At 44.3% G+C, this 20741-nt stretch overlaps 2 protein-coding genes across 3 annotated transcripts; both read right to left on the bottom strand.

Moving 5' to 3' along the window:
* Window positions 1-73: 73 nt before the first annotated feature.
* On the bottom strand, window positions 74-4079 carry LOC120654975 (fumarylacetoacetase). Its single transcript, XM_039932672.1, has 14 exons — window positions 3787-4079; window positions 3507-3585; window positions 3256-3314; window positions 3040-3164; window positions 2290-2364; window positions 2100-2175; window positions 1797-1896; window positions 1655-1714; window positions 1292-1362; window positions 1098-1160; window positions 943-1007; window positions 713-809; window positions 507-632; window positions 74-411 (listed from the first exon to the last, which is right to left on the bottom strand). The coding sequence occupies exons 1-14, from the start codon at window positions 4006-4008 to the stop codon at window positions 349-351; spliced, it is 1281 nt and encodes a 426-aa protein (XP_039788606.1). The 5' UTR covers window positions 4009-4079; the 3' UTR covers window positions 74-348.
* Window positions 4080-6004: 1925 nt separating this feature from the next.
* On the bottom strand, window positions 6005-15381 carry LOC120654979 (3-oxoacyl-[acyl-carrier-protein] synthase, mitochondrial-like). Of its 2 annotated transcripts, none has more exons than XM_039932683.1 (13): window positions 15010-15381; window positions 9803-9907; window positions 9649-9720; window positions 8383-8469; window positions 8149-8300; window positions 7761-7841; window positions 7633-7666; window positions 7391-7457; window positions 7239-7315; window positions 7049-7109; window positions 6807-6889; window positions 6652-6723; window positions 6005-6563 (listed from the first exon to the last, which is right to left on the bottom strand). In XM_039932683.1, exons 1-13 carry the CDS (start codon window positions 15364-15366, stop codon window positions 6399-6401), a joined length of 1413 nt encoding a protein of 470 aa, XP_039788617.1. In that variant the 5' UTR covers window positions 15367-15381; the 3' UTR covers window positions 6005-6398. The 2 variants fall into 2 exon arrangements, with proteins under 2 accessions (XP_039788617.1, XP_039788618.1); XM_039932684.1 differs by lacking the exon at window positions 15010-15381 and adding an exon at window positions 10295-10683.
* Between the last annotated feature and the right edge of the window lie 5360 nt (window positions 15382-20741).

A 20741-nucleotide genomic window follows, 5' to 3' on the forward strand; every position in this document is an offset into this window, starting at 1 on the left:
GCGATGTGGCATCGATTTCTCGCATATGCGATGAATAGATGTTCCCTTCTTTTGGACTGTCCTAGAACAAATTTAGCATAACACTATCCTTGTCGCACAGGGCATTACAAGTTTAAAACAACTCCCAGAGGGAAAAAATTGTATAAAAAGATGACTTAGCATCAGTTTTATTGCACTAGAGAGAGGGACCAGTTTCCTTTTCCGCATTCAAGAAAAACAATACCTAATATCCAGTTACCATAACTAGTAGGCTTTAAACAGACTAAGGATCGGAGCTTGGTAGATTTCAGCGCATGAACTCCTTTGGGATCATCGAGACTCCATGAATTGAAGTGAAGATATGTTGGCTCAAGGAAGCGCAGGCAGAACCTTCCCTGTGCAGGTTCCAAATCCAATGTTGTAGCCTTCACCCTGTAAAACCAGTAGACGGAATCAAAATACTGTGGCATCTTCATACAGATCTAAATACTGAATTAGATTGATCAGGAAAGATGAGTTCACAGTACCTTGCAACAGCCGGTCAAGATGACTTCATCCCCATCTTCTAGAAACTTGCGGGTCGAATTTCCAACTGGTATCTCCTTCTGCCCGTTCCATGTTAGCTCCAGAAGACACCCCAGAGACTCGGGTTCCTGAAATGAGACACATTAGAAGATGAGGATTCGTACAGATCGGTGTGTCCTAATTGGCATGTAATGTTTTTTTCCCATACAGGTCCACTGAGTGTGCCAGTTGCAAATATATCCCCTGGTCTCATGTTGCATCCATTGATAGTGTGGTGTGCTAGCTGCTGCGTCACCGTCCAATACCTATGGGAAATCACAAGAATGTGCCAAGGTCATACACTAAGAGGAGAGAAATAGATGCAAAACATGGAGGAAATGTCACATCCAACTAAAGACATGGGCATTTCTGGTGACAAAGAAGAACCAAGGTACATACAAATGTTTGAAATTAGTCTTTGCGACGATTGAGGCGTCACTTTGATCTTTGGGCTTAATCCAAACCTTTCAGAGAAAAAAAGCACCCCCAATTAATTTGCTTTCAACAAAATTAATAAGAGCAAAAAATGAAGCTTCAATGCAGCAACTCCATACTTCAAGAGGAATATCGTAGTTCACGTGATTCTTTTCAGCCAAGTAAGGCAAAGGCTCAGGTTCCTGCAATGCAAAGAAAATTAGTTCTCCCTGTATTGAAGTACTACAGAATGCTGATAAGAAATATAACTGATTTGATTGGTGCTAGCTTAGCCTTATTCTAAGCGTTAATCTTAAATGCACTATTTCCTCACCTGCTTAGGTGCCTCACAGGTGAAAGGCTTTAAAGCATCCAGAGTGACAATCCATGGCGATATTGTGGTACCTAGAGAAATTGTAAACGTCAGAGCACATTGAAGTTTCAGACCGGACCCAAAAGTAAAAAGGTGGAAACACATATCTTAAGCGAGATATGTGCAGGACTCCCAGTTATTATTATTATTATTATTATTATTATTATTATTATTATTATTATTATTATTATTATTATTATTATTATTATTATTATTATTATTATTATTATTATTATTATTATTATTATTATTATTATTATGCAAGGCATGGCTTAATTTTCCCCCAAAAAAATTCCTAAATTTCGAGGGTTTCAGATGCCTTACTGAAGCTTTTTCCAAGGAATGGTCCAAGAGGTATAGTCTCCCAAGCCTGGATATCTCTGGCTGGTATATTACATGCAGTTCAGTATAATCACATCATGCCAACAATAGCTATACCAAATGAAAACAGAGAAGAATGAAATACCACTCCAATCATTCATCAAAGCTAGGCCAAAAATATGGTCTTCAGCATTATTAATATCGATAGGTTTTCCCAATTCATTCCCTGGGCCAACAATGGCAGCCTGAAAGCAACAAGTATTGTGATATAATATAGTGAATCAAAGAAAATTATCACTGATTAAAGCACAGTTTATCTACACACAGTTTTCTCTGATAAATTCTATACCAAAAATAACTAAAACTCTGAAAGTGACTTGACAGCTTAGGAAGGTACATTTATTACAGCCACAATAACAAGTAAATATAAGATTCATAAGAAGCTAACCATCTCAAGTTCAAAATCAAGCTTCTGAGATGGACCAAAATAAGGACTGGAGTTTCCTGTTGGATGTCCTTGTCCTCTAAAAACAGAGAGAAATAATCAATCAGAAGAGCAAAAGATGGCACACAAAATAGAGATTTCAAACTGGAAAGAGCAGATAAAACTCTTTCAGCAAGTATTTTGTGATGCACACCTGGGTCGAATGACATCTGTTCCAGACACAACTACAGATGATGCCCTTCCGTTGTAACCTATGGGAAGATGAAACCTGAGAAAACCGAATGTACATTGAAAGTTAGTTACATGAGGCCGTCATCTGTGTAGTACTGAAAGCAGAAGTGTGCAACCAACAACATGCATCAAAACATCAAGAATTCTAATTATTTGGTATCCATGAAGATTGAGCACAGTAACAACTAACAAGTAGTGCTGTGGATGTTCAGAATTTAGTCTTAACAATTAGATTACTATTTTTTTAGATAAAAGATAGATACTATCCGGTTTCATCTACACAGGGTAAAATCAGTCCACTTATTACAAAACGAGTAAAAGGTTCCAAACACTCGCACAAACAAGTCTAAGCAAGGTAAATAAACTGAACAAGTTTTTCTCATGATTAATGAAAACCTAATCGACTCGACGACAACCATCCAAATGACACAAAGACTCGAAGTGCCGCCTCCTCAAGCTGCTGACATGGGAGGACGAGGGTGTGATGATGCTCATGTCGCTGCAACAGAGCCCATTGGCGTAGCCACCACCACGTTCCCCTGACAATTAGATTAATATGATCTTGGCGAGAACATCCACGAAAAGATGTCTTGCTCCCACATTGATAAGTTAATTGCTTCCATTATACAACTTAAAAGAAATACCCAAGCTCATCTGATTAATACTTTTTTTCAAATCTCAATGAAGCACATTGTCTAAGAAAATACATTACCAATTTGGATTGACTGGAGTCTGCGGCCCACGGAAGATAAACCCGCAATTCCTGGCATGGTGCACGGAACAAAAGAAGTCTGTGTAGCCTCCGACAGTGATTGGCAGAACCATCTCAATATCACTCTGCATTATCAAAACAGAGCATTAGCGATCTGATCAATGATCCTGTTGCTACCTGCAGAAAGAGACAGAAAGGCAGGCTCATGAAGCTCACCATTGGAACAAGACACTTGCTCCTGAGGGCCTCATTGTCACGCAAGACTGGCTCATCAGCTGCAAAGCAACATCAGAAGAAAAGTGAGAACTAGTTTCATCCTGAATTGGTATTTTGCAGGGAACAAACAAGCACTTCTTTTTTTTAAAAAAAATCTTGACAGGATCCTACGGATTATCACAAAACTGTCAATTTCATAAAAAAAATTCAGACCTATTGTGGCGGAAAGAAGCAAGAATAAGAAGCGCAACCTGATAGGATTTTCTGGAGCGTGGCGCGCGCCTCCTTCCACGCCGGCCGGCCCATCTCCAAGAACATGTTGAGCGTCTCCTGCGCAAAGCATCAAGGGCGCCAATTATTTTCTACTCTACGCACCACCAGAGCCGGTCACCGCGGCCGTCTCAATCGCCTAAATCCTCTCAATCCCCAGTTACTCCCACCAACCCCGCTTTCGCGGAGCTAAACCAAGCTGATCGACCCAATCCACCGTCGAGGCAACCGAATCGAGGGCCCGAGAGCTTAGGAGAGCACCTGGTGGAAGCACGGGGAGCCGGCGAGCGCGGGCCCGTCGAAGAGCCCGGCGTCGGCGACGGCGGCGAGGTCGAGCGCCAGGTCCCCGATTGCCACCGCGGGGCGCGGCGGCGCCCGCGACCCCCGCCGGCGGACGACCCCGAAGGGCAGGTTCTGGATGGGGAAGTGCGAGCCCGCCGGCACCTCCACGAACGACCGCAGCTGCTGCTCCGCCCCCGCCATTGCTCTGCTCGCGTCTGGCTGCCGCTGGTGTGCGCTCGTGCAGCTAACAGCTCGCTTCGCTCTCGTTGGGAGCCGAGCTGAGACCAGGCGGCCGTATAAATAGACGGGTTGGATCGGAGCAAGGCGGGCCACGTTGGTGTTTGGGTTGGAATCAGCCTCGCAGATAAATTCCATCCAAACTCTAAAATCCACTGGCGTCGAGATGAAACCAAAAAGAAAAAAGAACAAAGTATTTGATCTAGGATAAGACATCGAGTTTTGGAGTCTGAGTTTTTCACGTTTTATTAGGAAAAGAGTTTCTAACATCTCGAAGTAGAAACATTTTGATTTTTTTGACCGGTGAGTAGAAAGACATCCCGAGTCTAAAGCTTGTAACATCTAAGAGCAAAGTCTTCAGCTCGGGCCACGTTGCTGTTTGGGTTGGAATCAGCCTCGCAGATAAATTCCATCCAAATTTTAAAATCCACTGGCGCCGAGATGAAACCAAAAAGAAAGTGAACAAGGATTTGATCTACGGTTGAGTTTTGGAGTCCGAGTTTTTCACGTTTTATTAAAATAAAGAGCTTCTAACATATCCAAGCAGAAACATGTTGATTCTTTGACAGATGAGTATAAAACCATCACCTAGTCTAAAGCTTCTAATTCCAAGAGCAAAGTCTTCAGCTCAGTTGTTTTTTTGTTGAGATTTTCAGCTCAGGGTTCTAGAAAGGGAGCAGCAAGCAAGTCGTGCTCATCAAGAACTCCGTTGTTTGGAGCGAGCAGTTCTCGTGTTGCGCTGGTGCGGAGAAGGAACTCCTTGGCGTGCAGGACACTGACACGGTGACACCTGCCGTTGGAGCTTGGCGCCATGTCTGGGGAGACTCTGCAGCGGCTTGGTGGTAGCTAGCACGTGAGGTCGACAACCAACCCGCGTCCCATGCGAGCCATGCCTTGTTGCCCTCCTCCGACCGACCGGCACCGCAAGGGTGTCCAGCTGGACGCTGACACGTCGGATTCCAGAAGATCCATGGATGGATAAAGCAGGTTTAAATTCTGGAGGAAGAAGTCTACGTAACCCACTTAACTATTAGAACTAGACTACTTAACCCCTAAACTACAAAACCAGTTATTCTACCACTGAACTTTCCAAAACCGGTTAAATAACCCCTCAAGGCGGTTTTGAAGGGTAATTTGTTTTTTTATTATTTATTTCAACTGAATTTTTAAAAAATCATAACAAATAAAAAAAATCAAAAAAATCAAAAAATTGAAAATCAAATTTTGTTGGACTCTAAATGAGTAGATCTACATAGTGAACATATAATATGATATGTTTTAGTACAAATTTTTTTGTTGTAGATTTAGATCTATACTTTTTTGCAATTAATAAAAATAATTCATATATACAATTTACATTGTCCAATTGTAGTGAAAATTTTATGGTGGGCTAATTATTGTATGATTTAACTTAAATAAAAATTTCATACTCATTGGATCATGTATAATTTAGTTATAGATTTATTTAAATTTAACCAGCATAAAACTAAATAAATTTATAGCAAAGGTATATATGATCTAATGAGTATGAAGTTTTAGTTCAAGCATACAATAGTTAGCCCATCATAAAAAGATAACCACAATTGGACCTTGCAAAATGCAGCTATGAATTATTTCTATTAATTACAAAAAAGTATAAATCTAAATCTACAATAAAAATTTGTACTAAAGCATACCATATTATATGTTCACTATGTAGATCTACTCACGTAGAATCCAACAAAATTTGATTTCAATTTTTGAATTTTTATTTGATTTGTTATAATTTTTCAAAGATTCAGCTACAATAAATAAAAAAGAAAAAGACAAAACCATCTTAGGGGGTTATTTGGCTGGTTTTGAAAAACACAAGAGATAGAATAACCGGTTTTGTAGTTTGAGGGATTAAGTAATCTAGGTCCAATAATTGAGGGAGTTATGTAGACTTCTTCCAAATTCTGAACTACTCGTACGAGAACAGTGCACGGCATGGTAGTTACCACTTTGATTTCGACCGTATTTTTCTCTAAAATATCACTAGAATGCAGCAACTTGCAACAGCTCCAGACATGTAACCCTAAACGGTATGATCCATCGTGTGGTACAGACGACACCACGCGTGAGCACAAGGGAGACACGCAACCGCAGATGCCTCAGGTCTCAACAGTCACCGTAGCTTCGGTACTCCGTAGCACAAAGTGAGCACAAGGGAGAGAGGGGTGGGTTGGTGAACGGAATGAACAGAAGGGCCGGCCAGAAAAACCAGCTTCAGCTCAACGCGAATGGTGCCTTCCGGTGTTTCCTCGGAAGAATCTCTTAATATTCCGGTGCAGCTCTTCCGGGTGGAAAAAAGCAGGCGGGAAGTGCCGTTCCGGCTAGGGCAGGGACGAGAAGAGCAGCGAGGTGTTGGTTCCACCGAACCCGAAGGAGTTGGAGATGGCTGCTCGTATCGGCATCTTCCTTGCTGCAGATAATGGCGTGAACGCGCCTTCGAACAGCGGGTCCGGCTGCTCCAGGTTGAGCGTAGGCGGGACGACTCCCTGAGAACAGCAGAATGTTAAACGCATGAGATCCTTTTTTTTCTCTCTCCAAAATTGAACTGATGATCGCTAACTGTAGATGGCGTACATGGTGGATCGCTAGCACGGTGAAGATCCCTTCCACTGACCCAGCAGCCCCTAGCAGATGACCGATTGCTCCCTGGAGAAAGTCGAGCCGTTGGCATAAAATAGGACATGAAGGGAACAGAGGTAATTTGGTAGCTGCGCCAAGTGGAGAGCTACCTTCGTCGAGGATAATGCAAGACCACCGGATGCTGCATGATCACCAAATATGGTTTTGATTGCATTCGCCTCCACAGCGTCGCCTAATTGTGGTTCAAATCCAAATTAATGTATCAATTCTTTTTATGGTAACTTTGTACAGCTCACAATCCAAAACATATCCCCAATACAGATCAGACAGAAGTCTTCTGAAGCCAGCGTATCCAACCAAATGTCTTTGGCAGGTGATTGTGAGTACTTACCAAGAGGAGTTGATGTAGCATGCGCATTTACATAATCAATTTCATTTGCACTAAGACCTGACTGGAAAAAGGAACAGAATTATATCAGAAATTATGTTAAAAAATAGTCCTATAGCTTCCAATTTCTTGACACTAAAAGAATATCTAAAATATGCAACATAAAATGACAAAGGAAAATGTGATTTGGCACCTGATCTAAAGCCCGCTTCATGGCTAAGATAGCACCTCTACCATCATGTTGTGGCTGAGTTATGTGGTGTGCATCACCTGGAAGGAAGTGCTTCACAATACACACATACTAATCACAGAGAAAACATTCTACTTTGTGAAATAGGAGGGTACCAGACATTCCATATCCTCGAATTTCAGCATAGATTTTTGCACCCCGTTCCATTGCATGATCAAGAGCCTGTAGATAAGTAAATGTTGATCTGTTCAGTAAACAAGGTGCACTAGGAGTCGAGGACAATTTTTCCACACTGTATAGGGAAGTAAGCAAAATTCAATACATAACATGTGAAAAAATGCTATGTCAGTACTGTGCTGTGGGTATTACTGGAAGTAATGATTGGTTTCAGACTCACCTCCAAAACCATGATGCCACAGCCTTCACCAATCCTATTGATCATTTTAGAACAAAAGATAAGAATGAGCAGAGAAAAGCAAGCCAACTATGGAAACAGAGGCAAAGTCTACTAGTAGCATGACATACACAAATCCATCTCTACCACAATCAAATGGCCTCGAAGCTGAACATGGAGATGAGTTATATTTTGTAGACAATGCCCTTAACCTGCAAAACAAATAAAACATAATCGATAAGGTAGTGCTGGGTATATTAATAAGTAAAGGAGGTACATATCAATCATGAAACAGTGGGCAAAAAGCAAATATGCAGGTGACCAAGTCTGCATAGGATATTTATGAGAATGTTTATTTCTGAACATAAAAGTCGATTCTCTATGGATTCCTACAATCTCCACACTTAACAGGTGCTCCTGGTTACGTTACTGAAGCATTCAAGCCATTTTCCAGTCACCAAAGTATACAGACTACTATTTTCGAAGACAAATAAAACAAAGCACCAAGAACATACTTGCCTAGAAAATCCAGCTATAGACAAAGCATCGATACTGGACTCTGTTCCACCAGCCACCATCACATCAGCATCTCCAAATTGAATCATCCGTGTAGCATCACCAATAGAGTGAGCACCGGTCGCACAAGCTGTCACAGCAGCATGGTTTGGACCCTAAGTTAGAAGCATAACTATTCCTATTAACATTCATTTAACAATAACAATAGCTATGCCAAATGGTAACAAGGAAGTTCACCTGGAAACCATATCTCATGCTGACGTGGCCTGATGCCATGTTGATCAAAATCTTTGGTATGAAGTATGGGCTGAGGCGACGCAAACGCTGTGATCAAAAGAAAACACAAATTTCACATTTTTGCACCAGAAACAACTGGAATGCTGTCATTTTATATTGCAAGGAATATGTGTCACTACAAGTCAACCAAAGCATGGCAACAAGATAAAATGACGTATGGGCAATGTTTTTAAATCGCCTAATCGTCTGATCGAACAATGGGTGGACCAGACGACTAATCGTGATTAGTCGTCGACTAGGGTCGATTAGTTGGGTCTGATCGACCCTAGTCGTCCAGGACATTTAGGATATATATATATATATATATATATATATATATATTCATTAGCTTCAACAAAGAAGGACAAAGGAAAGGAAGGAGACAATTTCTGAAAACTTACTAGGATTTTTTCTATCTCTATCTCTTATTGCTCCTTGCTTATCTGGAGCTCGCCGGACCAGTCACCCGTGCTCACGCTCGCGCGCCGGTAGAAGGAGGTCGCCAGTCGGGGTAGCTCACCGGAGAGAACAGAGGGAAGAAGGGAGCTCGCCGGAGGGAAAGAAGGGAAGGAGGTCGCGAAGGCCAGGAGATGAGGGGCCGGACAGCGGCCTGGAGAGGGGGGTTTGATGGCCGGCAGCAACCTGTGCTCAAGAAAATCAATTAATACGCGCTGAGCTTTGAGGCTTTGTGCTAGGGAATTGGATGAGTGGCGAGAGCAGAGCGAGGCGCATTGGATTGTCCGGCTGATCTGAGCTAGAAGGTGAGGGAATGGCAGCGCGGGGTGGAGCTCCCCGTTGGCGAGCAGCGGGAGGTCGCGGGAGCCGCCCCCCTGTCGAGACGAGTGGCTGCCGACAACCCTAGACGCGGTCGTGCCCCTCCAGTTTTGTTTCTAACCAAGTGGGCTTGGGCCTCTCACTCTCCAGTCCAGCCCACAAGCAAACCAGCTACACAAACCTAGTCGAGATCACGCCTAGTCGGACGATTAATCGCTTCTAGTCGCCGATTAGTCGGTCGACCGGTCGATCAGGGTGCCTGATCGAGTCGTGGAGCCTAGTCGAGCACGCTGGACCGATAAGGTCGATTAATCGCGCGATTTGAAAACATTGCGTATGGGATTGCATTTGTCTCATTATATGAAATCAAATTACCATAGTCACTACAATCGATAGCTACTAAAATAAAATTTTCAATCAGAAAAAGATAAATGCAGGAGTAAGGGTACAAACATTTTCAATGATCATTTGTGATGCATCTAAAATGTCTGAGATGCTTCCAATCCCTCCACCAATAGAGACTCCCTGATACAGCTCCAATCAGATCCCAGCAGCTCATAAATACACATATAAAAGAAAAATGAGCTTCCAAAGAAGGAGCTGATACCGTTCTTTCTTTCTTCTCATCTTCTGAAGGCAACCAATTTGCATCTCTCAAAGCCTCATCAGCTGCACAGAGAGCATAGGATATAAATCCTGATATAGATTTATCCTGGCAACAAGAATGTTTAATCAATGATTCAGAACACGAAAATGAAAGTTTGACCAGACAGGAATTTAGTAATTAGTATGAGCGTTACACACTTATAATCAGAAACAATGGACTTCTGATTTGATTAGAGAGAAACCAAAGCATAACACAAGAAACTTAGAGCACACATCTTTCCTACTTAGACCTACTTTTCAAAGCGTGCGCATATCTAATTGAAGGGAGGTGCAACACACACTAATTTTGTAAGAACTGCATACATGTCGATGTCGAAGGTAACAAGTCCATAGGAAGACTGTTATAGTACTGCATGATGCAAACTGTCACATTTGTGCGAATTACATAAACTCGAGAAGCAGGTGGACAGCAGAGCAGGTGGTTGAGATTGACCTGTCTCCGGTGGGCACCCCTCCGGTCCTCGTGACCACCGTGGCGCCCGTAGCGTGTCCGGCGGGGGTCGCTGAGGAGGATCCCAGACACTCTATCGAGGTGGTGATGCATAAAGAGAGCATAGGCACTACCTATGGCGCCCGGCCATCACCGTTGGTGCCAAGCTTTCCCAAGACATACTCCCGGCGACCAAAGCAGAGACCAACTATGGAGGCAGACCAAGCTGCTGACATGGTTCCAGCCTCCTCGCCAAGCACCCCCTCATTGTGCAAGCAGACCCGCTTCATGGCAAAGATGAAGAAAAAAACATGCAAGATCCTCCCTACGCCACAAGCCAACACACTGCGGTCGCGAATTCGGACCCCGGCAGCCCCCCACCCCCCGCGGCGAAGTCGCCGCATTGCTGGGGTTGAACCTGAATTGCCAACTGGTGGAGCAACCTCAAAATACAAGAAAAAGGTTATGAGAGCACTGGATATTATTGGGGAGACAGAAGGAATAGATGAGCAAAGCCTTGATGAGTACAACAAGCTTTTCAGTCAGTCATCCTGGTTACCTGACACTCATGTTCAGGCAATGGCAGCTCTTTTTGGATGGGTTACACCAGATGAGGAGGAGCTGAGTGCTGCAGGAGCAGTCTGTTAACTGCAATCTCTCCTTGTTGTAAGGTCGCCAATTCAATATCTATCAAAATGTATCCCTCAAATATCCTTTGTTGGAATGTACGTGGTCTTAACTCTCGGGCCCGTCAAGATGCAGTACATACACTGGTTAATTCTAGTCGGGTCGATGTAGTCTGTTTGCAAGAAACAAAAATGGCTGTTGTCTCTAGAGGAACCTTACTTTCTATGTTGGGATCCGACTTTTCCTACTTTATTGAACTGCCCTCCATTGGTGCTAGTGGAGGAATTCTAATTGCTTGGCGACATGGCCTGGGTCAGGCAAGTGCATCTCGGATCGATCAGTATAGCGTGTCAGTGGAATTTTCACCAAGGGGTCTGCAACCATGGTGGCTTACCTGCGTATATGGTCCTCAAGGAGATGACAATAAACTTCTGTTCCTGCAAGAACTTAGAAGCATCAGGGCTAATTGTCAAGGACCGTGGTTACTGCTTGGAGATTTCAACCTGATCACTAGTGTTGAGGATAAGAATAATAGAAACATTAATAGAGCAATGATGGGGAGGTTCCGACGACTGATCAATGACTTAGAATTAAGAGATTTGCCTCTGCATGGGCGAAAATTCACATGGTCTAATCAGCAAGAGGTGCCGACACTTGTCAAACTAGATAGGGCTCTATGCTCGGCTGAATGGGAGCAGCTCTTTCCAAATTGCCTCCTGCAAAGTGAGGCCTCAGATGGGTTGGATCATTGCACACTTCTCTTAGGGCTGAATGATATTCAGCCTAGCAAAGCCAGATTTCACTTTGAAGCATTTTGGACCAAGCTAGATGGGTTCCAGGCAGCAGTGGAGTCTGCTTGGGCAAGTGAGCCAGCTTCATCTTGCCCGTTTGATACACTGGCACGCAAATTCAGAGCCACTGTTAGAAGTCTTCAAAGCTGGAGCCAGAAAACCATTGGTCATGTTAACACTCAATTGGGACTAGCCAGAGAAATTTTGCACCAGTTGGAAATAGCTCAAGACCACAGGACTCTGTCCCCTATAGAATCATGGCTCCGAAACAAGCTCAAGCTGCACTCCTTGGCGCTGTCCTCCCTACAGCGGACTATTGCTAGAAGCCGCTCACGTATAACTTGGCTCAGTGAGGGTGATGCCAACACAGCCTTATTTCATTCTTATGCCAGACACAGAAAAAGGAAAAAATTTATTTGCAAACTCATAACTGACGAGGGGATGGTGATCACAAAGCATGAGGAGAAGGAGCAGAATGTATTTAATTTTTATAGTAATCTGTTGGGGGAATGCCTTGACCGAGAACATACAGTGAATTTAGAAGAGTTAAATATGCCAAGATCTGATCTGGCTGAGTTGGATGCTCCCTTCACTGAAGAAGAAGTTTGGAAAACAATTCGATCCTTGCCTTCCGACAAAGCACCCGGGCCTGACGGGTTCAAAGGAAAATTCTACAAGGTCTGTTGGCCGATTATTAAACCTGAAATCATGGCGGCAGTTTCAGCGATTTGGAGTCGGAAATTGTGCAATTTTGAACTGCTTAATTCTGCCTATATCACTCTTCTCCCGAAAAAGGAAGATGCTGCAAGCATTAAAGATTACAGACCAATCAGTCTGGTTCACTCTTTCGCAAAGCTCATCACTAAGCTCCTAGCAAATAGGCTGGCGGGGCGCCTGGACCAATTGGTGTCACCAAATCAGAGTGCATTCATTAAAGGTCGGTTTATTCTTGATAATTTCATGCTAGTTCAGCACACAACTAAATTCTTGCACCAGCAGAAACAAGCATGCTTTATGCTAAAGCTAGATATCACAAAAGCCTTTAACACGATAGCATGGCCTTTCTTACTGGAAGTAATGCAAAGATTGGGTTTCGGTCCTATTTGGCGGGATATTATCAGTGGTCTTTTGGCTACCTCATCCACACAAGTGCTGCTTAATGGTTCCCCAGGTGAAAGAATTGTGCATAGGCATGGTCTCAGGAAAGGGGACCCACTGTCCCCAATGCTATTTATCCTTGTCATGGATGTTCTGTGCTCTCTAATAAAAAAGGCCTCAGAAGAGGGTCTCCTGCAACCACTATCTAGAAGAAACCTGCAGCATCGTATTTCACTATATGCTGATGATGTAGTCATTTTTCTTCAGCCATCAGTCAATGATATCAGGGCCATTTTGGACATCCTGCACCTATTTGGTGAAGCCTCAGGTCTTAAAACAAATGTACAGAAAAGCACAGTGGTTCCCATACACTGTTCAGAGGAGCATAGAGATTTATTGCAGACACAACTTCCCTGTCAAACATCCGATTTTCCGTGCAAGTACCTTGGAGTACCCCTTTCACCCCATAAGCTTACCAAAGCTCAAGCTCATCCCATTATTGACAAAATTGCAGCTAGATTGCCTGGCTGGAAAGCAGACCTGCTTACAAAATCTGGTAGAAGTGTTCTGGTCCAGTATGTTTTGACTTCCATGTTGATTTATTTGTTATTAGCTCTGGATCTTCCGGCTGGGACATTGCAGGCCATTGACAAAATTAGAAGGGGCTTTTTTATGGAAGGGCAGAAAAGATGTAAGGGGCGGGCATTGTCTAATTGCATGGCCCAAGGTCACTCGACCACCTGAGTTAGGAGGTCTTGGAATCTCTGATCTCCAGAACTTGGGATGGGCCCTGCGGCTAAGGTGGATGTGGCTCCAAAAGACTGAACCTGAAAAACCATGGGCCTTTTTTCCTATTCAAGCCTCACCACAAGTAAGAGCCTTTTTTGCTGTTGCTATTACTTCAGAAGTGGGGAATGGCAAAAACACTTGTTTTTGGACTGACAGATGGCTTGATGGCAAGAGTATACAACAATCCTTCCCTAACTTGTTTGGAGCAATGGCTGCTAGAGCAAGAAAAAGAAAAGTGGCTGATACACTCCACAACAGAAGATGGATTTTTGACATAAAAGGGGCACTCACAGTTCAAGTTTTGATTGAATATATTCATCTATGGCAGCGGCTATCAAATGTTGTTCTGCAGCCAGAGGTTGAAGATACGCATATTTAGCAATTCTCCACTGGTGGCCAATACACCACAAAATCGGCTTATGAAGCCCTTTTCATTGGATCTACACAATTTGGGGCATGGGAGAGAATTTGGAAGAGTTGGGCCCCTGGAAAGTGTAAGTTTTTCTTGTGGACTGCTGCACACAAAAGATGTTGGACAGCAGACCGGCTGGCAAGAAAAGGATTAGAACACCCTGCTGCTTGCCCACTATGCAACCAAGCTCAGGAAACGATTGATCACCTATTAGTGTCTTGTGTGTTTGCTCGCCAATTGTGGTTCAATTTGCTACTAAGATTTGGCCTTCAAGAGCTGGCACCAAACCTTGAGGACGAAAAGTTTGATGACTGGTGGGCAACTGCAAGTCGAAGGGTGACTGGTCTGGTTCTAAGGGATTGAATTCCATCATAATTCTGGGAGCCTGGAACTTGTGGAATCACCGCAATCGTTGTGTATTTGATGGCGCTTCACCCAGCATCTCTAACATCATCTCATCCACCTGTGTAGACATGCATCAGTGGTCTATGGCTGGGGCTAAAGGAGTTTCCTATCTCCTTGCACTGGCACCTAGGGACAGTTAGAGGTTTTTTGGATTTGATTTTTGGTCCTGTCCTGGTCAAGTCCTAGTTTTGGAGTGTTCATGTCATAAGGATGTATTTTTATGGGGGGTTACAGCCCCTTCAAATCTGTAACATTTGGGGATAAAACCCCTTCCTTTTCTTCTTAATATAATGATGCGCAGCTCTCCTGCGCGTTCGAGAAAAAAAAACATAAACTCGAGAGTCGAGACCATGGCACCAGGCATGCAATTTACCAATGCCTAGGTGTGGTTACCTTGTGCATGGCTGTAAAATGGTGGTAAGTTGTGTATGATTTAGAATTGGAGCCAAAATCTGCACTCTTGAATCCTAATGTCAAAGTATATTGCCTAAACATGCCCCGCACAGGGACCAATTCAGCTTCACATAAGGCCTGCACGCAAAGCTCCACTGCTCGCACATGGTCACAACGAGAAACGATAGGAGTAAGCATCAGACCTTGGTCCACGCCTCCTCGTCGAACTCGTCCTCGCCCTTCCCGCGCGGCACGGCGGCGGCGACCCTGGACGGGAGCTGCTCGAGCGTCCTCCCCGCTGTCTCCGCTGGGAGGCGGAGGTCCTCCGCGGCGAGCGCGCGCACCGCGCACCTCCCCGCGACGAGGCGGCCCCAGGTGGCGCCCACGCCGCGGCCCAGCGGCGTGACGGCGCCGAGCCCCGTCACGACCACGCGGCGGCCAGCGGGCGGGCGCGGCGGAGGGAGCGCCCCCGCCTCCGCCCCCGCCCCAGAGGAGGAGGAGAGGCCCCGCCGACGGAGGCGGTGGAGGGGGATGTGGCGAGCGCGGCGGAGGCAGCTCATCAGGCGCCGGGCGGCGGCTCGAGTCTTTTTTTTTTCTTTTCTTTTGGGAACAGCGGCGGCTCTAGTCCGGACTCCGGACGAGGCGGCGGTAGCAGCAGAGGGGTCGCGCCGTCGCTGGTGTGGCCTGCGAAGCAACCGGTTGCTAGTTGGGCCGCAAATGGATGGGTTTTCGCCGGTCTAGTTTACAAGTGGGCCGACAGGTGAGTGACGGGCAAAAATGGCGGTTTTTTCTTTTTTATATTTAAAAAAAATTAAAATTTCAAAAATATATGTCCGTTTTGGAAAATTTCAAAAATATACCCTGGTCGCCTTATGGGGGCGACAGGGCTCAAATGTAATTTTTTTCTTCTCCAAATTTGCAACAAAGTCTCTGGAGAAAAAATAAAAAGAGGGGGCCTGTCGCCCCCCAACGGGCGACAAGCCCCTGCCGCCCACCCCAGGGGCGACAGGGGCATGTCGCCCGTTGGGGGGGCGACAGGGGCCTTCCCCTCTATTTAAGCCCTGGCCGCCATTCGCCGTCATTCCCTTTGTCATTTGAGCCTAAAAATTCAGGAAAAAAGAGAGGGGTGAGGAGAAGAAAAGCGGCGAAGCTCTGCCGAATTGCGTACTCCTGATCTACAGGTAACTTCCGTATGAATCCATTGATATTGTATAATAATTTAATTTAATTAGTGGATTAGCTGAATTAGATTTGGTGCTTTAGAACACTGGTTTAGTATTATAATTTGAGTACTATTACAGACTTTTTCAAATAAAATAATTATACATTAGAATAGAATTATAACAGTACCTTATTGATATTGCAGTATAAGACAATGACTGCCTCAAATTGTGGAGGATTTTTATGGACCGAAGAAAAATCTAGTATAATACTTGATATCATGACTCATCTTGTTATCAGTAAGAAGTTGGATCCGTTAGCGGATGGTACGATAGAGATGGTGTTGTCCAAAGTAGTAGAGTTTAAAGATTTCACATTATTTCGAGGTATTACGACGCAAGATGTAATGGGACACCTGCTAGAACGTCGGAAGATATACATGAGAGTATGTGAACTAGCAAATCATCCTAATATCATTGGATTCTTACAAAGTTCTTGTAAGATATGGATGCGGCCAGAGGTGTATGAGATGCACATTAAGGTAACTCTCATTCAGTTCTAATCTCGTCCGTCATTTCGAATTCATATTTATGAAATAGTAATATTGTTTTTTTAATTATATGTTAGGATTACCCCGAGGACACGGAGTTGATTAACAAAACGATACCAAATTTCCGTAAATTGGTATGTATCTTCGGTGGTGGACTTATGCCGCAAACTAGACGAAGGAGGTGGATAAGATCTTCGGGTGATAGTACTTGGCCTGCGCAAGAACAGATGCCCGGAGGTTCGTCGAGTCATGCTTCAGCACCTCAACCACCAACTTGTGTTAACTGGAATGACGACATGGATGACTTCATGCCCTCCAAACCATGGCCTCTAACACATGATATTCCTCCCCATGTACATGAACCTAGAATCAGAAAGGAGACAAAGGGAAAGGCAAGAGGTTCGTCAAGTCATGTTGCACCACCTGCAGCACAAACTTGTGTTAACTAGGATGACGACATGGATGACTTCATGGCCCCCAAACCATGGCCTCCAACACATGATGTTCCTCCCCCTGTACATGAACGTAGATCCAGAAAAAAGAGAAAGGGAAAGCCAAGAGGTTCGTCGAGCCATACTACACCACCTGCAGCACCACCATCTGTCAACTGGGATGACGACCTAGATGATTTCATGCCATGATCTATAACATATGATGTTCATCGGTTTAAGATGTATTCGCATTTAGTATTGTTAATGTTGTATTATGCTTGTTTGTATGTCTCGTACCTAACTTGCATTCACTGGACATGTACATAATGTCGAGTTTGAATCGTACTTAGTCGTAATGGAGCATCGAAGTATAAACATACCATCTATTGTATGTAATGGAAAATACGAGAGTGATCAGTGACGAACGTTGAAGTGTATAAATAAGTGGTCCACAGCTATCTCATTACAAATAAACATCACACAAATAAGAAATAAGAATTAAGAAATGCATTACGTAATGTGAACCACCAAATTTTACATCATAATACAACGATAATGAAAAACACATCACACATGCAGTGGCATGTCAGAACCCGTTACAAACTACGGTAAACAGATTCTGGACTAACCTAACATGCCTTAGGTAATTTAAAAAAAAACAGAACAAACACAGCGATGCAGCATGTCACTAGCACTAGGGAAGTCCTAGTAGCCGTACCCCCATGTAGCAAACTGCGTTGAGCCTTCTCCGCAGTATCCACCCATTGCAGGTGGTGCAGGCGGTGGTGCCGGAGGCGCAGGGCCCTTCTTCTTGTGAGAAGGGCAGTTGCAGTAAGGAATAGTGCATGGTTCATCCTGTGAACCGGCTGCATTGCTGGTATCATCAACTTCGTCGTCTTTGTTACCCTCGCTCACTTCCTCATAATGGTTCACCTTGCATTCCAGATCAAAGATCTTTATCTGGAGGTACTCGATGAACTCCTAAACAGAATCAATTGGTGCAGGATCTACCCACCTAGTAAAACCACAGTTTTCTGGAGCATCGGAAGACTGCAAAACAAATTTCATGTAAGGTGTCTCATTGAAGATAAAGAAATGAAACAACCGAGTATTACCCATGCGTGTGGACATTTAAAGAAACGCCGACCGCCATCCATCCCGTCGGTGCACATCTACACTAAGCAGTCCGCACCATGTCTGCATTTTGGCCACGGTTCTCTACGATTATCGTATTGTCGAAGAGGAGTTTCATTGGTAAATTCACTCTTGTGCTGTGGTGGAAACTCAAACACTGGTTCCGGAAAGGAATCGGGTCCAAGAGGCCCCTCCCAAATTATGGGGTCTCCCTTTCTTCCCCCTTTTCCTTTCTCAAAATCATAGTAATTCTTCCCGCTAGACCCATCTCCAGACATTGGGTATACAATGAGGTTTGGTGTTTGAGTTGTGCTGGGAGTTCACAAACTTGGGAGTATTTATAGGCGCACAAAGGTCTGATACCCGGAGTGTGGAGTGTAAATGCACCTAAAAAACCTACATGACAACACAGTGAAGAGGCTAGCTGACCTAACACTGAAAATGCTAGATTCGATGCTCGAAATGACTACTCGATGCATCTCTGTGCATGCAGACTCACAGCACTGCATTGCTGCCGCTCGGTCGATCGCGCCTAGATGCCGCCTTCCCCACTACACGCCACAGACCTTCTCTGTAGAATGACAGGTCCATCGTCCTCGCCAGAGAGACTGCTTTGAAGGTGAGCTGGTGTGGTTGCCGTCTTGTCACATCTATTTGAAATGGTGGAAGAGCACTGCTATTTGAAACCCGTGATCGTCGTGCTGAGCAGTGGCAACCTGTGATCTCGTACTCGCAGCTAGATACACTATGGTTCCTATTTTGAGCTATTCGAGCGTGTAGTCGTCATCATCGTCGGCGGGTGGGGTCTCCGGATGCTTTTTAGTATTCTAGTGACATGAAAATGTGTGCTTTTTAGCAGCAGACCCCGATGTATTTCTTAGTTCTTAATTCTTATCGTTATATTAATAAAATGTGTGTTTTTAGTATTCTAGTGACATGAAAAACTCCTAAAATATTAAGGACAAGTTCAAAGATTTCATAGACTCCCGGCTACAACTACAAATTAATGGTAAAGGCTACAACACACAAAGTTAAGGTCTCAACTTAAAACATAAACAACTAATTGCAGTGGCATGTGCACGCGACAATATAATTTCTTGTTGCATCTAAACCTACCATGCCTTATGGAATGTAAAATGCCGGGATTACATGGTACTACTCTACTGAGTGCACCTAGGATATTTGCCCTTCCTAATTGCTTCGGCCCCGGCTTCCTTCGCACGGCGTGCCCTCTCTCGCTTTCTCTCCCTGTCAGCTTCACGTTCGGCCGCCGCCTTACGATCCACCTCCTCAATCCTCTTGCGGATCTCTTCTTGCTCTTTCTTGCGCTTCTCCTCTTGCTGTTCCTCGTGCTTCATTCGGCGCCAACGTTCTGCAGCCCACCTTGCTTTTTGTTCCACAATGTCCTTTGCCTGCTGCGACTGCACGGTGTCGAACCACTGCATAAAATCACAAAGAGGCGGAGGAGACTTTGTCCAACACAAGTTAGAATCATAACTCAATGTTAGGTCACAGAGAAAAATAGCGTATGTTCTCCTGGTACCTTGGCCCGGTCTTTGCTGTATCGCTTAGGTGGATCATATTCGTAGTTCTCACACATAAAGAACCTCATGTCGTAGTCATCTCCTAAAACATCTGATTGCATGAACTTGCATAACGAACCGCAGAAGCACATTGGCACATCAATTCCTTCGGGTACGGTGGCTTTACACTTGCTCCACGGAATGTAGGTTGATCCTGACGAAGACATTGGCGCTATTGTGTGGTGCGCCAAATAAAAAAACAATGATTTAAGCAATGCACATATCGTATACCAAATCGATACGTGAAAATATAGGTACTGTCATAATTCTATTGTCTTATACTGCAATATCAATAAGGTACTGTCATAATTCTATTCTAATGTATAATTATTTTATTTGAAAAAGTCTGTAATACTACTCAAATTGTAATACTAAAACAGTGTTCTAAAGCACCAAATCTAATTCAGCTAATCCACTAATTAAATTAAATTGTTATACAATATCAACGAATTTATACGGAAGTTACCGGTAGATCACAAGTGCGGAATTCAGCAGAGCTTCGCCGCTTCCCTTCTTCTTACCCCTCTCTTTTTTCTGGATTTTTGGTAGATTTTTTGAGGTCAAATGAGGAGGGAATGAGAGGGGAGGCCTTATATAGGGAGGGCTGACCCGGTCGCCCTCGGGGGGGGGGGGGGCGACAGGCCCCCCAGTCGCCCGCGGGAGGGGCGACCGGCCCCCTAGCGCCTGTAGGCTGGGCCCACTGGTCGGTTGCCCCTGGTCGGTCGCCCCTGGGGTGGGCGACAGGGGCCTGTCGCCCGTTGGGGGGGCGACAGGCCCCCTCTTTTTTTTCTTTAGGGACTTTGTTGCAAATTTGAAGAAGAAAAAAAATACATTTGAGCCCTGTCGCCCCCCCATAGGGCGACCGGGGTATATTTTTGAAATTTTCCAAAACGGACATATATTTTTGAAATTTTAATTTTTTAAAATATAAAAAAGAAAAAACCACCAAAAATGCTTGCGGAGCGGGCCTTTCGGCCTTCGTGGCGGGCAAAAATTAAATCTATAATGTTTTCTTCACAATTCAACTTGATCTTTAATTTTTTTAACTATTATATAAAATTAGAGGCCGATCTTTT

The sequence above is a fragment of the Panicum virgatum genome, chromosome 1N, assembly GCF_016808335.1.
Source record: "Panicum virgatum strain AP13 chromosome 1N, P.virgatum_v5, whole genome shotgun sequence".
NCBI lineage: Eukaryota > Viridiplantae > Streptophyta > Magnoliopsida > Poales > Poaceae > Panicum > Panicum virgatum.

Excerpts from the sequence above, each read along its gene's own strand:
- LOC120654975 (XM_039932672.1), bottom strand. The coding sequence starts at position 4,008 with ATGGCGGGGGCGGAGCAGCAGCTGCGGTCGTTCGTGGAGGTGCCGGCG. Across the intron at positions 1,363-1,654 it reads ATTCCTTGGAAAAAGCTTCA|GTACCACAATATCGCCATGG; the intron begins GTAAGGCATCTG and ends CAATTTCTCTAG. Across the intron at positions 412-506 it reads TCTTGACCGGCTGTTGCAAG|GGTGAAGGCTACAACATTGG; the intron begins GTACTGTGAACT and ends CTGGTTTTACAG.
- LOC120654979 (XM_039932683.1), bottom strand. The coding sequence starts at position 15,366 with ATGAGCTGCCTCCGCCGCGCTCGCCACATCCCCCTCCACCGCCTCCGT. Across the intron at positions 7,458-7,632 it reads GTGGCATCATGGTTTTGGAG|GCTCTTGATCATGCAATGGA; the intron begins GTGAGTCTGAAA and ends ACTTATCTACAG. Across the intron at positions 6,564-6,651 it reads CCGTGCTAGCGATCCACCAT|GGAGTCGTCCCGCCTACGCT; the intron begins GTACGCCATCTA and ends TGCTGTTCTCAG.